Raw genomic sequence first — 14,481 nt, forward strand, 5'->3', positions numbered from 1 at the left:
CACAGAAAAGTACCACCCATAGGAGAGTTTCAGAGCCTGCAGGAGCAGTCCCAACCTGGAACCCTGAGCTACGTGGAAAGCCAAACTCCCCAAGAATGCACCCCCCACCAGCCCCCTTTGTTTGTTTATTCCAATGTTTGTAGGGTGCATTATTCTTGGACCTGGAGTAGTCGGCCGGCTCCTGTTGCCAATAGGATTCCGATTTTCAGATGGTTACTTCCGGTGCTGATGTCCAGCCCCACCCTGCATCCCAACCACAGGGCTGGCTCTCCTCTCCACACTCCCAGGAAGCCTTAGATGCCCCCTTTTCTCCTTGCCCACTAGTTCAGAAGTGCCACTGTCGCTCCCAGCAAGCCTTCCTTGATCTCCTTCCTGTAGTGCCTTGCCCCTCTCCCCTTCTCTTGGCCACTCCCCTCCGGGAACCACTCCTATGACCTTCCCCTTCATCTCATAGTCCCTAGAGAGCCAACTGCAGCGCCTGTGTTACCAGCTGTCTAAGTGCCAGCTCTAGACCTAGCTGTTCCGGAAAGGATCTCTAAGAAACACACTGCCACCCCACCCCCCACCCCAGCTCCCTGAGATCCTCAGCCCTCCCTATTAATGACAAGAGACAGGGAGGGACCAACTACTGAACAGTTTGCAAAGCTCGGAACAACTTCGAGACTGTCACGTCATGGAAGAACAGAGAGTGAAGGAGAACGCAGAGTGCAGGTCCACAAGCTGGCACCAGAGGTCAGACCCTGCCAGGGGAGCCCCAGTTGGGGTTGCACTTCCAAGGTCCCAGGTCTGTCCCCGACTCCCATATCTGGGCTGCCTGGAACACAACGCAACATCCTAGAGTGGGTGGGTTTATGAAAGCCAGAGAGCATCTTTTCTTCTGTCTATGCCTTTACATATATGTAAAATATATGTAGCATGCCCTAGTGCCCGAAGCAAGGGTGTGCAGAGTGGTGAAATGGTGGGTGTTTTTGCACATGTTCACTCATGTAACCACTGTCACTCCAGAGGGCTCTTATTACGACCTCCGACTCCAACTTGGGAGACAGAGGCAGGTGGATCGCTGTGAGTTTGAGGCCAGCCTGGTCTACAAAGTGAGTCCAGGACAGCCAAGGCTACACAGAGAAACCCTGTCTCAAAAAAAACAAAAACAAAAAACAACCTCCCACTCCGGGGTACCACTGAAAACGGGATAGACTCCCACCAGAGAAAAGCTCTGTTGCTGAAGGAAAGAGGCAGAAGAAGGCAGCCAGGCAAGTCCTTGTCTGGAAAGATTCCCCTCCCCCTGTGTCATGTTGCACCAGGCCACCTAAAATGCAGCAATAAGCCCGGTGCCCATGACAAGCAGGTGGGTGACAGGACTTGAACCCTGCCCCTCTGCCTGAAGTCTCCTGACGTCCTCCCAAATGAGGAAGGATGAGGTGTATGCACGTTGGAGGACATGCTCACGGGCTAGGGACTCCAGGAGGGGAGGAGGGTAAGCAAAGGCCACAGTGGGACAGCAGCAGGGCTCAAGTCACTCCAGAACCCAGCCGCACCAGGGGATATTATCCTGAGACTTTGAGGAAACTGAGTCTTGGCAGGAAGGACCAAGGTCACACAGGAAGGGAGTGAGGGCAGCATTCAGGCAGGAGCCTCTGGGGTCCCACGTGGCCTGGTCTCTATGCTCTGGTGATGTCTTCCTGGAAGGAGACGCATTTCACCCAGCTTCCCTGCATCCAGCATCCTAAAGTCCAGGACAAAGGGCAGGGTAGTGTCATGGAGTGGCAGGCGCTGGGAGTGTCTGCTTATTTTCTGTCTCCAGGGCAACACAGGTGGAAGTAGGCCCTCCAAAAGTGCAAACAGGGTCATGGCTTACTACACTGAAACTCTCTGTACGGCTCAGTATGCAGAGTCCCATGGCCCCTCCCTGCCTCTCTGCCATGGCTCAACCCCCCTGCGCATCCCCCCCCCCAGTCCAGTAGCTCCCAGCTCTTGTCTGGCCCAGAGTGGACTAAATCTGTACCCTTCCCACACTGTAGCTCACATCTCTCCATCTGGAACGGCTTTCTCGCCCCTCACCTGTCCTCACCTGAGCATCCTTGAAGACAGAGCCAGGTTTCCTGCTCCGGATTCCATCCCACCTCCTCAGCCCACTCCTACGAGCACCATAATTCTGAACAGGTCCTTCTGTCACTGTCCTCTGAGTCCTGCCTGGCACCACCCTCTTCCCCAGTCCCCCTGCATCCATGTTCTTCTGAGTGGCCTGGTCTCTCTGGAGAGACGCAAGCCTGTATGTATCTCCAGGGCAGCCGGTAGGGGGTAGGGGTCGGGGGGTGGGGGTAGGGGTGGGGAGCTAGCTCACAAATCTCTGCAATTGTGTTCTGAGTGACTCCGAGGCCTCCCTGTGTTTGCCCAGGGGCAGGGGTAGGAAGGTGCTTAGTGTAGAGCTGGCTGCGTCCCTTCTCTTCAGAACTGCTTAAACATGGACACTAGAGCTCATCCTGCCTAACTTTCCCTTCAAGACCCTCTCCTGACTTTTCAGTACTCTGGGGCCTTCGTTCTGAAGGCCAGGCCCAGAAAATGACAACTGCTGAAAGGTTACCCACCCCTCCAAGGGACTTACAACATCTAATGTCTCAAAGGGGCCTGGGGCTGTAGCTCAGTTGATAGAGTGCCTGCCCAGGGTGACCAAGGCTCTGGGGTTGAGCCTGGCACTGCATTTAAACAATACTGATAACATAAAAACAGCATGGTGGTGCAAACCTACAGTCCCAGTGCAGGGGATGGGAATTCAGGAGGATTAGGAGTTTAAGTTTACCCTAGGGATATATAGTAGATTCAAGGCTAGCCTGGGCTACATGAAACTCTGCCTTAAAACAAGAACAAAAACCAAATGTCTGAAAGAGGCTGCACTCTAAAGTGGGTCTAAGCTAGAGGCTTGAAGAGACATATCAAGAAAAAAAACAAAAAAGGCCAGGGTACCATTCACTGTCTACCATCCCCAGCTAGGCCATGGTCCTCAAAGCTTCCATAGATGCCTGAGACCGTACAACACATCCCAGAGCCAATTTGTTCTTAGCTTTCTCTGCTTTGAGAGCCAGGAACTTCCCTAAAGACTCAGTTTCCCCAACTGAAAAATGTGGGTCACAAAAGAGTTTTGAGGTGCATGAGATAGGGGCCATGTCGTGCACAGCAGAGGGACAGGCCTTTGAGAACCTTCCTTCCCACTCTTTCTCCTAAAGCCAAGGCCCACACAGTCCCAGGTCCAGGCTGCTCCAGGATGATGCTCCTCCCTGGCCCCACAGGGGTAGCTTTGTTTACTGCTCTTGAGTACTGGTTCCTCCCCCACCCCCCCATCGGCTCTTTCTCTCCCTCAAGCCAGAGCCTCAGCTATAACTTGGTTGAGAACCTCAGCCTGGTGACAGGGGCTGGCCAGAGGAAAGCTCTTAGCAACCCAGCCTCCCAACCCAGGGCCTCAATGATAAAAGGAGAGAGGGCTGGCCAAAGCCCAGCGTGCCAGGAAGAGGCGTCCAGCAGGGTCTGCAGAGGCCACAGTGACAGCCTGGCAGACCTCTGTAATCCCAGGCTGCTGGTGGGAGAAGAGCTCAGGGGCTGCTCTCCCTCTCTCTGCCACCACCAGAAGAAAGAGGCCTCAAGATAGGGCACTCTTGCACTCTTGGCTGGTCCCCCTGGGGAACCAACCCTCTCCATTCAAGGGCCCCTCCGCCTGATTCAGGCTGAGTTCTCTAAGTTTCCTCAAGATTCTGAAACTTTCCACCCTCAACCATTAGGTCAACCCTTGAACTGTTAGTATCAGGCAGGTACAAGAAGTTGAGAACCCCCCTTTCAACGGCAACTCACTAACTTGGGGGACAGGGACCCTCCCCAGGCCCGCTCAGCCCCAGTCTGGCAAACAGGGGCTGTGGGGGTGGAGCACCTCCCTAGACATCTCTCTGCCTCCTACAGGGCCCTGGGACCTGAGCCCCAGCAGCAGCAGCAGCTTGGGTATCTTGGGCTCGAGAGATCTACATACACCCTTGCTAAAGTGCATGGGCCCTTGAACAGATGTGGGAGGAAAAAGCCTAGAGCCCCAGCAGGCTCACTGTTAAGTCAAGGAGCCAGAGAGCATCCTCAGAAACCATCAGCATGCGGCTGGGGATGCAGGCCAGTGGGTAGAGTACCTGCCTAGCAACCACGAAGATTTGGGTTCAGTTCTCAGCACTGTGTAAACCAGGAGTGGGAGGGGATGCCTGTAGTCCTGACACTCAGAAGGTAGAGGCAGAAGAGGCAAGAGTCCAAAGTCATCCCTAGCTACATAGTGGGTTTGAGGATAACCTTGAAACCATGTCTTAAAAAAAAAAAAAAAACAATCAGTAGCACACACAACACCTGTGTTGGGCTCTACCTGCTGGATGGGATGCTGGCACCTGGGCATCTCAGAGCTCCAAGGACTGAGAAACTAATGTGCCCCAAGGTCCTGAAAGAAAGGGCTAGCTCAGGCCTCAAAGTAACCTCAACCCATAATAACCTGTTCCCAGAGACCATTATGGCAGGAAGGTAGACACAGGATCTTTAGAAGACAGATGGATGACAACGAAATTATCAGATGACCCCTCAGGTGGGCTCTCTGCAAAGGGTGGTCAGCAGAGCAACATGAACAGAGCACTCAGGAGTGTCAATGTGTGTGTGTGTGTGTGTGTGTGTGTGTGTTATGTATGAGTGTGAATGTGTATGTGTGGTGTGTGTGTGTGTGTGAGTGTGTGTGTGTGTGTGTGTGTGTCCTTCTGTCCCTTTCTTTCCCAAAAGCTTTCCATGTCCTGGAAATTTCACCGGCTTCCAGATCCCAAAGCTGTGAGTTCAGAAAGTCAAGGCATTTAAATGGCTCGTTGCTGAAGCTTCAAGTTAACAAGGAACCCCAAGACAAGGCAGGCCAATGCCCCTCACGGGGGGGGGGGGGGGGCAGGCAGTGTCAGGGTGTAGCCACAGCCAGGGTCCTGCTCATCTGATGCTGACCTGCAGTGATGGGCAGAAACAGGCTCTGGGATCTTCTGGAACCTTCTGTGGGGTACTCAGCTGTCTGGAAGTAAGATGCCACAGCAGAGGTTCGGAGTTTTATCTGGTTAATTCTTAAAAATTAAAAATTAAAAAATGAATGAGTGTGTGTGTGTGTGTGTGTGTGTGTGTGTGTGTGTGTGGTGTCTTCCTCAGTCACTCTCTACGTTCGGTTTTGAGATAGCCTCTCCCCAAACCTGAAACTCACCAATTAGGCTGGACTGGCTAGCTGGCAAGCTCCAGGTGCCCCTGGCCCGTCTGTCCAGCCCTGGGATCACAGCACGGGCAGCCACACCTGGCTTTTATCTGCGTGCCAGGGGGCGGGGGGTGTTCCAACTCAGGTTCTCCCGCTTATGCAACCACTTTACCGACGGAGCCATCTCTCCACAGGCCCAGAATGCAGGGGTTTTGCGGGCATATTGTGTGTCCCGAGCATATTGCAACAGCACGAATCGACCAAACCAGGAGAAAGAACATCAACTTCTCATCTATCCGGGACAGGAACACGGCCTGCTTGGAAGAAGCTTCCTCTCCACCCACAGATTATGAATCAGTTTGCAGTAAGGGAGCAGTGAGCTAACCACTGAGAGACACTGTCTAGCTCTGCAGACGGTGAGATGCTGGCACGGGGGTGAGGGGGAGGTGGGGGACACACAAAGGAAACGGCGCCATAGATCGACTTCTCCTATGGCATCTGCAGAGCACCCAACATGTATGTGACTTACATGCTAAGCGGGAGTGGACACTGTAAGGAAACAGGTACTCAGAACGCTGGGGCCCAGCCCAACACCGCACAGTGAAGAACAAAAAGCAAAGACAGGGCCTGCGTCTTCTGCCCCAAGCTCTCTTGCTCTGGCCACGTTCTGGGCTTGTTGCCTTGTCTGACGGCAGTGAGACAAACGGCCCTGGAGTCAGGCTGAGCCAAGGATTTGCTGTGCGTCTTTATCCATCTTTCCTCTTCACTGGCCTCATTTTCTGCGGCTACAGGAAGAGGATTGGTAACAGCACAGACCACGTAGGTCTCCATAAAGATTAATAGGCTAATGATGTAAACTAATTTTTTTTATTTTTATTTTTTTTTTGCAGTGCTAGGGGTAGAAGCCAGGCCTGGTCAATGATGGGCAAGTGCTCTATCAGTGAGCCACATCCTCGGGCCCTCTTACAATACTTATAGTGGGGTGGGGGTGATAATTCAGCCTGTAGGATGATTGTTTTGTAAGCATGACAACTTAGATTGAATCTCAGTGTGGTGGGGGCAACACTGCAATCCCAGGGCTTGGGAGGAAGTCTGAGAGGGTCACTGGGCCCTGCTGGTCAGCCAAGTCACCGAATTAGTCTCTCTCTCTCTCTCTCTCTCTCTCTCTCTCTCTCACACACACACACACACACACACACACACACACACACACACACACACACACGACATACCCTAAGCACTTTGGGGATAGTAGCTACCTCTTCTTCTGTGGCTGCCCTCTCTGTGAATCCCTTGAAAACAGGAATCTACACCCAGTGAAAGGCTGAGGGCTGCTTCTACTTACAAGCAAATGGAAGAGACCAACAGGGCCATTCCTAACCCTCAAACATTGCTTTGGGGCCCACAGGCTCAGGGAGCTTGACCCTACGACCGTAGGTTTTTCGGGCAGTTAACCCTGAGCATGGGGTCCCTGGCAACCTCCTCAGTGGGAATGTCTTTTTGTTTTTGTCTCTGTGTAGCTGGAGTGCCTGGGATGGGAGCCCTCATCCTCACAGGCCCCAGTGCATTTAAATGTGACATAAGTGGCGTGTTCAGCTCAAGCCTGTGGCATGTGTGCCGCCTTTGTTTGGCTCGTACCTTCTTGACGCTTCAGCTGTGCCAATGCCCAGTTCAGAGCCTTCCAACACCTCCATATAGTTCCCTACAGGACCGCTTTAAAGGCCAAGGCCCAATCTAGAGACTAAGAGAAGCCGAAAGAACACAAATTGTTATGACCAGGCTCCCTGGAGACGGAAGGCAGGGAGCTCTTTGCCAGAGCCAACTTGTCCTTTTTTTTCCAGAGCTCATCTGGAAACAAATGACCTCACTCTGTAGCCTGGGGCCAGGGTGACCACTACCCTCCTTGAAAGCTCTGGAGACAGAGCCAGGGTGACTGACCATGCCGTGTCTACCTCCCTTAGCCAGGTTAAACTCTCCTGTTGTCGACTCTTGGGCCAAGGGGAGGAAAGGAAGGTCCACATTTGGGTCCGCCTCCTCTCTGCCTGACTGCTCTAACCTTCTGCAGGTCACTTGGCTTTTGAGTGATGGATTCGTCATCCATAAAGCGGTGATAAGAAAAGCATCCTGCAGCAGGGCATCCTTTGCCTCCAGTGAGAAGATGCCCGTACTCCACTCTCCTCCCTGTGGTGCCCAGGCAAAGGCACTGTGGGCATCAGAGCTCGGCTCCAGACATTTGCTCATCTTACCCTCTCACTGTGCCTCACACCCACACCTAGGCGACCCCTGTTTCATCTGCCACCCCCTCCTCCTCATCCTTCTTAACACAGCTCAAGTCACTCCCCAAACCTTCGTGGATCAGCTCCTACTAGAAGCATCAGGCAGAATCAAGGCTGGTCCAGGCCTCCAGGACTGCTGATTTCGCAGCCCCGGGATGCTAGTCCGTTTTCTTCCTTCCTGATGTATTAGAACTCACTGCCAGGGGTGTGGTGAGTGCTTCACAGGGACAGGCTCCCCCCACCCCCCACCCCCAGAGTTAGTAATAATCCCTCAAAGTGTTCCCGTCATCCATCCTAGCTACTAGATGGGGAAGCACATTCCGAAAGGTTAGACAGTTTGCCAGAGAACACGGAGCAAGTAAATGAGAGAGGGTTACCTATCTGACCTCAAAACCTGCCTTCCCCAATGCCGTTGACTCCCCCTCCTCACCAGAAACTGTCTGGAAGGGAAGGCTGCTTCTGGATGGGGCTGCAGGTCTGGACCAAAGTCTTCCATCCTCAGTGTGCTGGACAAGGTGTCCTCTGTTGTCCTTAGACCAGACCAGACACTTCCCAGTTCTGCCAGGTGCATCTGTTCACATGTGCCCAGGACACATACTTACTGCCACGGTCATGAAGGATGAGGACTGGGAAGAGGAGAGTGGAAAGGCTGTGCTTCCCGAGTCAGAACTTGGGCTTGCATCCACCTCTGACCCACATAAGCTCTGTGATGTGGGTGTGGTGACCTCTCCACCCTCAAGGCTCTGTTTACTCATCCTTAAACTGAGGGGACTCTCCCCCGTGCAGCTGGCCTAAGGATTCAGAGCTATGGTTCATGAAGAAACTCTGTAAACCGGAGTCCCCAGTAGACCACACAGCCCCCCAGTGCTCCTTTAATTAATTAGAAGGAAGGACCCGGCCAGAGACTGATTACAAAGTCCCTCCAGGGGCCTCTGCAGGGGTGGGGGAAAGAAGGAAGGGTTAGTGGCAGCCCCCTCCCCCACTCTTTCACGCCCCCAAGCAGCTGGTGCCACTCCAGGCCCACAAAGGGAGGCTCTTTCTAAACAGCTCCTTCTCACATGGCAGCCACTGGCTTTGCATCTGCCCTGCCCTGGCAGGGCCTGCCTGCCCTGTGCCAGCTGCTCCCAGCTGCCTTGGCTGCAGGCTGCTCTGGAGCTGGGGACTTGGGCCCCAGAGGCCATCTAGTAAGTTCAGAGTAGGTCCATGTAGCTACTCTAGAGAGGTGGGAAGGGGCAGGGATGTGCACACAGGGACTCCACACATTCTCTCATCTTCTGGACAGCCTACCAGCTCTGTGGGCCCAGGCTGATGCAAATCAGCTGCTGGCTGCTCTGGTGCCAGGAGCCAAAACTCTACTGGCATTGGGGGCCGCAGTGGTGCTGGCTAGGGCTGTGTCTGCTCCAGTTTGCCTGGCCTGCCCAAGAGCAGTGGAAAAACTCACTCCATCCATGAGTCTCCAGGCCTGATGCCGCCAGGCCAGGGGCCCTGCCAGCAGCTGTGCTTCTAACTGGCAAGCGCAGGTCTGCACGGGCTTCACGGTCCTTCCCAGACGACTCCTAAGAGTGACCACACGTGCCAAGGGGTGAGGTCTCCCACTAGAGAACACAGGGCCTCTGAGCCTAGCAAGGACAAAAGGACTTACTGTCTTTTCTAGAGGATGGGTTTTACTACCCGGTGGCAGAGAAGATGGAAGGAAGAAGTGGAGGGATGGAGGGATGGAGGGATGGAGGGATGGAGGGATGGAGGAACCTGCATCTATTGAGTGCTTGCAGCCCGCAGGCAGGACGGACTGCTCCTGACTGCCACCCAGGCCACCCTGGGACCTAACCTGGAACCCTGTCTCATCCCATCCATCCGCTGCTCCTCTGAAGTCCTGGAGGGCAGGGTCTGCGTGGCTTGTGTGTTCTGTGTCCCTGGCAACTAGCCATTGCCTGGTCCAGGTAGGTATTCTGAAGATGAGAGCTTGGGGAAGGCTGAATGGCTGAGCCACACACCTCCCTGCCCGAGAGTACCAGACCCCTGGAAGCGGGACAAGAGGCAGGAGGCGGCAGGAGGGGCTGTGGGATGGATGGAGAGCTGGGTCCTCCCTGGCACTTTAGGGTCATTGGACCAGGCTTGTGACCTGTAGGCTGACCAGTCAGAGGTGGAGGAGAGAGAGGAGCTAGGGGTGGGCTGTTGGGACCCAGGCTGGACTGTGGGTTTGGACTCCTCTGCCATCCTGACAGTGAGACTCCATCATTATTTTGGCCTTTGTACATGCACACTTGGACACGGACACACACACACACACACACACACACACACACACACACACACACATTTTGAATAAGGAGATGGTCCAGCAGAGCAGGATCCAGATCCCAGCATCGCAGACAGGGAAAGGTGAGGGTGGACGGTTACTAGACTCCCAGCTGACCACTACTATCCAGGCTGCCCGCGGTCCCTTTGAAGAGTAACCGCACCAGCAAAGAGGACATTCAGAGTCTGAAAGACCAGCTTTCAGCCCTCTAGCCCCAGGCTGACCAATGGCTAGGGCGGGTCATGACCTGTGCTCCTAGGATCTCGGGCGGAGGGGGGCGGGGCTCCTTTTCCAAGGAAAAGCGTAGGATGTTTGACGTTGCTAACATTTTGCTCTCCGCTGGTGGCTCCGCAGGAGGCATCTGGTCTTTGCTAAACATTGTTTCCTGGGCAGAGTAATGCCTTCCTTGGCCCCTTCACTTTCAGTGGAAGCCAGAGCCTCCTGTAAGCAGGCAGATTACTGTGATTAAGGCAGGAGGAAGAAGGCTGGTCTACAAAGAAGAGCATAGATGTGGTGACAATGTAGCCCCTTTCCTGGAGACACTGTTCAGATAGGAGGTGGCTGCCTTAGGTCCTGATCATGTACAGCTGGTTCCTGCCACTCGGGGTGCATTGTGATCTCCACATTAGCCTCAGAGCCTGAGCAGCTTTACCAGCTCACTCAGTGGTTCTCAACCTTCCTAATGCTGTGACACTTCAACACAGTTCCTTGCGTTGCGATGACCCCGCCCCCCCGCAAGCATACAATTATCTTCCTTGCTACTTCATAACCGTAGTTTTTACCACTGTTAGGTATCACAGTGGAAACATCTGATATACAACCCCAAAGGGGTCTCCACCCACAGGTTGAGAACTACTGCTTTAACTCAACGCAGCACGTAGAAGGATAGACAAGCCCAGTCAGCGTAAGGGACCTCTACCTCCAGTAAGATCTCAGTCAAGATGCCTACATACAGCCCACAGGCTTTTCTTCCGGCCCATGAACTTGTACTTTGCACACAGTTCTGATGTTTTTTTATGCTCTGATCTTCCAACAGCGGGTCAGATGTTGCGAGGTTGCGGATAGCAATGCCAGCACAGCACGTGTCAGGGAATGGATCTAGACAGGACACTAGGAAGGGAAAGCATGAGATCTGAGCACAGCTGTGGCCTGGAGGGCCTGCCACCAGGAAGCAGTCTCTGGGCTCTCCTAGAGGGCTAGCTTTGTAGAGTCACAAGGTGTGGCCATGACCAGGTGTCTACAGGGTGGGAAGGGGCACCTGGCCCTTCCCTTGTCTGTATTTCTTCTTTGTCCCCCTCCCCTAACCAATTCCATAAAGAAATTAGGGAAACGTGCCAAAGCCCGTTCAATAGAGTTGAACATCATAAGAAAGATGCCCTAACATGCTACTAGGCTAGAAGGCCACAGCATGGCTCTGCCACTAAGCAAATACCAAAGTCCCTCCACAGATACTGAGGCTTTTGATACGGAGGCCCCGCATGAGGAAGGGCTTGGGAAACATTGAGAGACAGAGTAGGAAGTGGGAGAGCAAGGCTTAGCTCCGTAAGGAAGTGCCATTCACATTCCAGCAACTTCCTTCCTCCTTTTGTCCTCTCTACCTTGCCAAGTCCTTCTGAGAGCTCAATGTCTGTGGCTTCCACCAAGCACTGGCCCCAGAGGACTCTGTCAGAGGACGGAGCACGACACCGTGACTCTTCACCTGGAGCAGGATGATGATCATCACAGGTCCCTCTTCCCCATAGTGATTCCATCTCCCGCATTCCTTGCTGGGTTCTCCTTTTTAGTCAGTGAGGAACTGGACCAACCCCAGACACCAAACAGTCCCAAGTCTACCTTATCAGAGCGGAAGACAGAACGGCTCACTAAAACCAGCTCCTGCCCGAGGATGGGGGTGGGGGTGGGGGTGGGGAGAAAAACAACTGGTCCAAGGTCATATGGCCAGTTAGTGGCCAACCTTGAACTAGAGGCCATGCATTCTAACTCTCAGGGCAATGGAAAAGCCTTGTTCAGCGGGCCTCCCTGTGTCTTACAGGAATGGGGTTGTGCCATGCAGGGCTGGTGCAGAGAGAGAAGACAGGGTTAAAGTGGGGATTTTACTTAATCCTCTGATCTGGCTTAAGCCGTTGGTTTGAGCAGGAACCAAGAGACACACGGAAGGAGGGTTTGTTGGGGGGCTGGGCAGGGAGGCGTCAAAGGGTGTTAGGCAAGAGTCCTTGTGTACCTTAAGGGCAAGTGGGCTAAGTGGGCCCCACTTGGATGGTCTCCCTGTCCTGTGCCTTCCCAGGCCTCCAGACAGTGTACCTCTGCCATGGAAGTCTCACAGTCAATAGTACAGAGCAATGGGGCACAGTCTCCAGCTGGAGTCTGAGGCAGACTAGAGGGTAAATCCTCATCTTGCCATATATGTGACCTTAGGCGAGTCACTGCACCTCTCTAAGCCTCCGCTTCTTCCTCGGTTAAATAGCTTTACATTCAAGGGAGAAAAGTTGTCTGAACCTGTGTACATAGACAGGAGAGGTTTCTGAGTCAATTCTCTGGCGTCATAATCACCGGCCTTAGCGCTTATTCCCTCCCCCCACACACACACCCTCACCCACTGGGCCTGTGAATTACTTTTCTGCCCCCTCCTGCTCAGAAGCTTTGGCATTTACAACCTCAATAACAACCATCCCTCGGCCTAATGGTATTTGTGCTCATTTGAAAACACTAAGCACCCTGCCATTTGACATAGCAAGCTTGACAGAGTACCCAAGCCCAGGTACACACATGCTCAGGCCTCCAGTTTATACTAGTGTATACTCTCAGAACTCAGGATCCTAAGTCCCAGAGCTGATGGCGATGACAAAGTGTCGGAAGTGGAGTTGAAGGCGGTGTGAGCGTGTCACTGGGGTATGGAGCTTATTAGAAGGATCTAGAATGGACACCCTGGCCTTTCCCATCTGGCTCTGACCACAGCAGGCTTCCACTGAGCCAGCTGTTGAGAGCCAGCTGAGCAGCTGGGCAAGGTGGAGTCCGGCCGAGGTGTATGGATGGCTAACTCCATGGTCAATGCCAAAGCCAAGCCTAATGCCAAGGTCTAGGACCGACATAACCTGGGAAGAGTACAGTTCACAGTCTTCTCTAGTTTTCCCACCACCACCAAGGCCCATCTTATCACTCTTCCATGGCACAAAAGGAAACCGGAGCCCAAAGCAGGCCTAGCCCTCCACAGCTGAATGGCTCAGGTCTGCCTTAGCACCGAGCTCATCCCCCCCTCCGGACCCGTCGGGCTCTCCTCTTAACTCTATCCTTCCTTCCGAAGGCAGGGAAGATACCCAAAAAAAGTTCTTCAACAAGCCCGAGCTGCTGTGACAAGCCCAAGAACCTCCTCCAATCTGGGGCCTGCCAGGATGCCCCCCTTCTCTTCCCTGCCACACTCCTGCCCACCCCACCCCAATTCAGTAGAGCCGAAGTCATTGGCAGCTGCTCATGGATCCCGGCAGCGCCTCCACGGGATAGCTTTGGAGTGGGGCCGGGGCTTCTGGGGTACACAGCAGAAGCAGGCAGGTGGGGTGCAGCTTCCCTCGTGAGCCCGGCCAGTATGGCCAGCCCCGTCCCTGAATCATCAGCATGCGGGCCCTCAGTCCTCACAGCGCGTGACACTGAGGGACAGACACCCAGTGCGCCCGCCATCCTAAAGCTCTCTGGGAGTTAAAACTGCAGCATCTTCCATAAGGGTTAAAAATGCAGTCCCGGGGCGCGTGGGGATGTGGTCCACACTGTCCAGAACAGCTGCGAAGCGCATTCCCTCCCGGCATCCCGCAGTCCCCCGGGGGCCGAGCGACTCCTGGGTGCTGGAGCGCGCGCGCGCATGCCAGATCCCTTCCTGCGTCCCTCGGCCCCCGACCCGGGGGGCTGCAGCACCCGCGGGTCCCCAGAACAGCGACGATCTGCTCTGCTTACCTTTGTGACAGTCATGCAGAAAGCGGGCGGCGGGGCCGGGCGCAGGCGGCAGCGGGAGGCTGGGCCGGGCTGGGGACCGCACGCTCGGGAGGCCGCTGGCTGATGTCAGCCGCGGCCGAGCATCTATAATAGATGAGGCCGCCGCGCCGCAGGAAGGCGAGGCAGGAAGAAAGGCGGGCGGCGGGCCGCGCGGGGGGCGGGGAGGACCGACCGGGGACTCGCTACAAAGAAGAGGCGGAGGCAGAGGCGGGAGCGTAGTCCGGGCGCCTGGCGGTCCCCAGCCCCGCGGGTCCAGGCGCGGCCCCCTCGGGCTCCTGGCACCTGCGGCCGGGGACGTGGGCGGGGACCCGGCCTTCGGTGCCGCGTTGGCTCCGGGCGCTGGGTGAAGTCACACGCTGGACGGGCGCGGCGCGCGGCCGGAGATGCCTTCCCAGGTCCGGTCGCCCCCTGGAGGTTCTCAAAGTCCACCCTGCAGCTGCCACACCAGTTCAGTGTGGTCAGGAGGGCCCCTGGATGCATTCCTTTGCGTCTAAGTACTCAGAGATGTGCTCGCCCAAGGCCAACGTGGTCCGTGTTACTTAGGAAGCGACAGGACAGGAGTGGAAAGTGACTTGGACAAGGCAGAGAGCCCAGTTGGTCCTTGGCTCGCCAGACTCACCGGAGGCCCTCCGTTTGGTGGGAAGCTTCTTAGAAGCCCCCTTCACAGACCCTGCGTTCTATAGTTATAGGAACATATA

At 54.8% G+C, this 14,481-nt stretch overlaps 1 protein-coding gene across 1 annotated transcript in view; it reads right to left on the minus strand.

Moving 5' to 3' along the window:
• The window catches only part of CORO2B (coronin 2B), a 104,473-nt gene extending 90,367 nt beyond the window's left edge, over window positions 1-14,106 (minus strand). Inside the window, exon 1 of the mRNA XM_084781168.1 lies at window positions 13,745-14,106. Coding sequence (XP_084637294.1) covers window positions 13,745-13,759 — 15 coding nt within the window. The 5' untranslated portion in view covers window positions 13,760-14,106. The remainder of the gene's footprint in view (window positions 1-13,744) is intronic.
• Between the last annotated feature and the right edge of the window lie 375 nt (window positions 14,107-14,481).

Source organism: Acomys minous (assembly GCF_964271855.1).
Source record: "Acomys minous genome assembly, chromosome: 5".
In the NCBI taxonomy this organism is placed as follows: Eukaryota; Metazoa; Chordata; class Mammalia; order Rodentia; family Muridae; genus Acomys; species Acomys minous.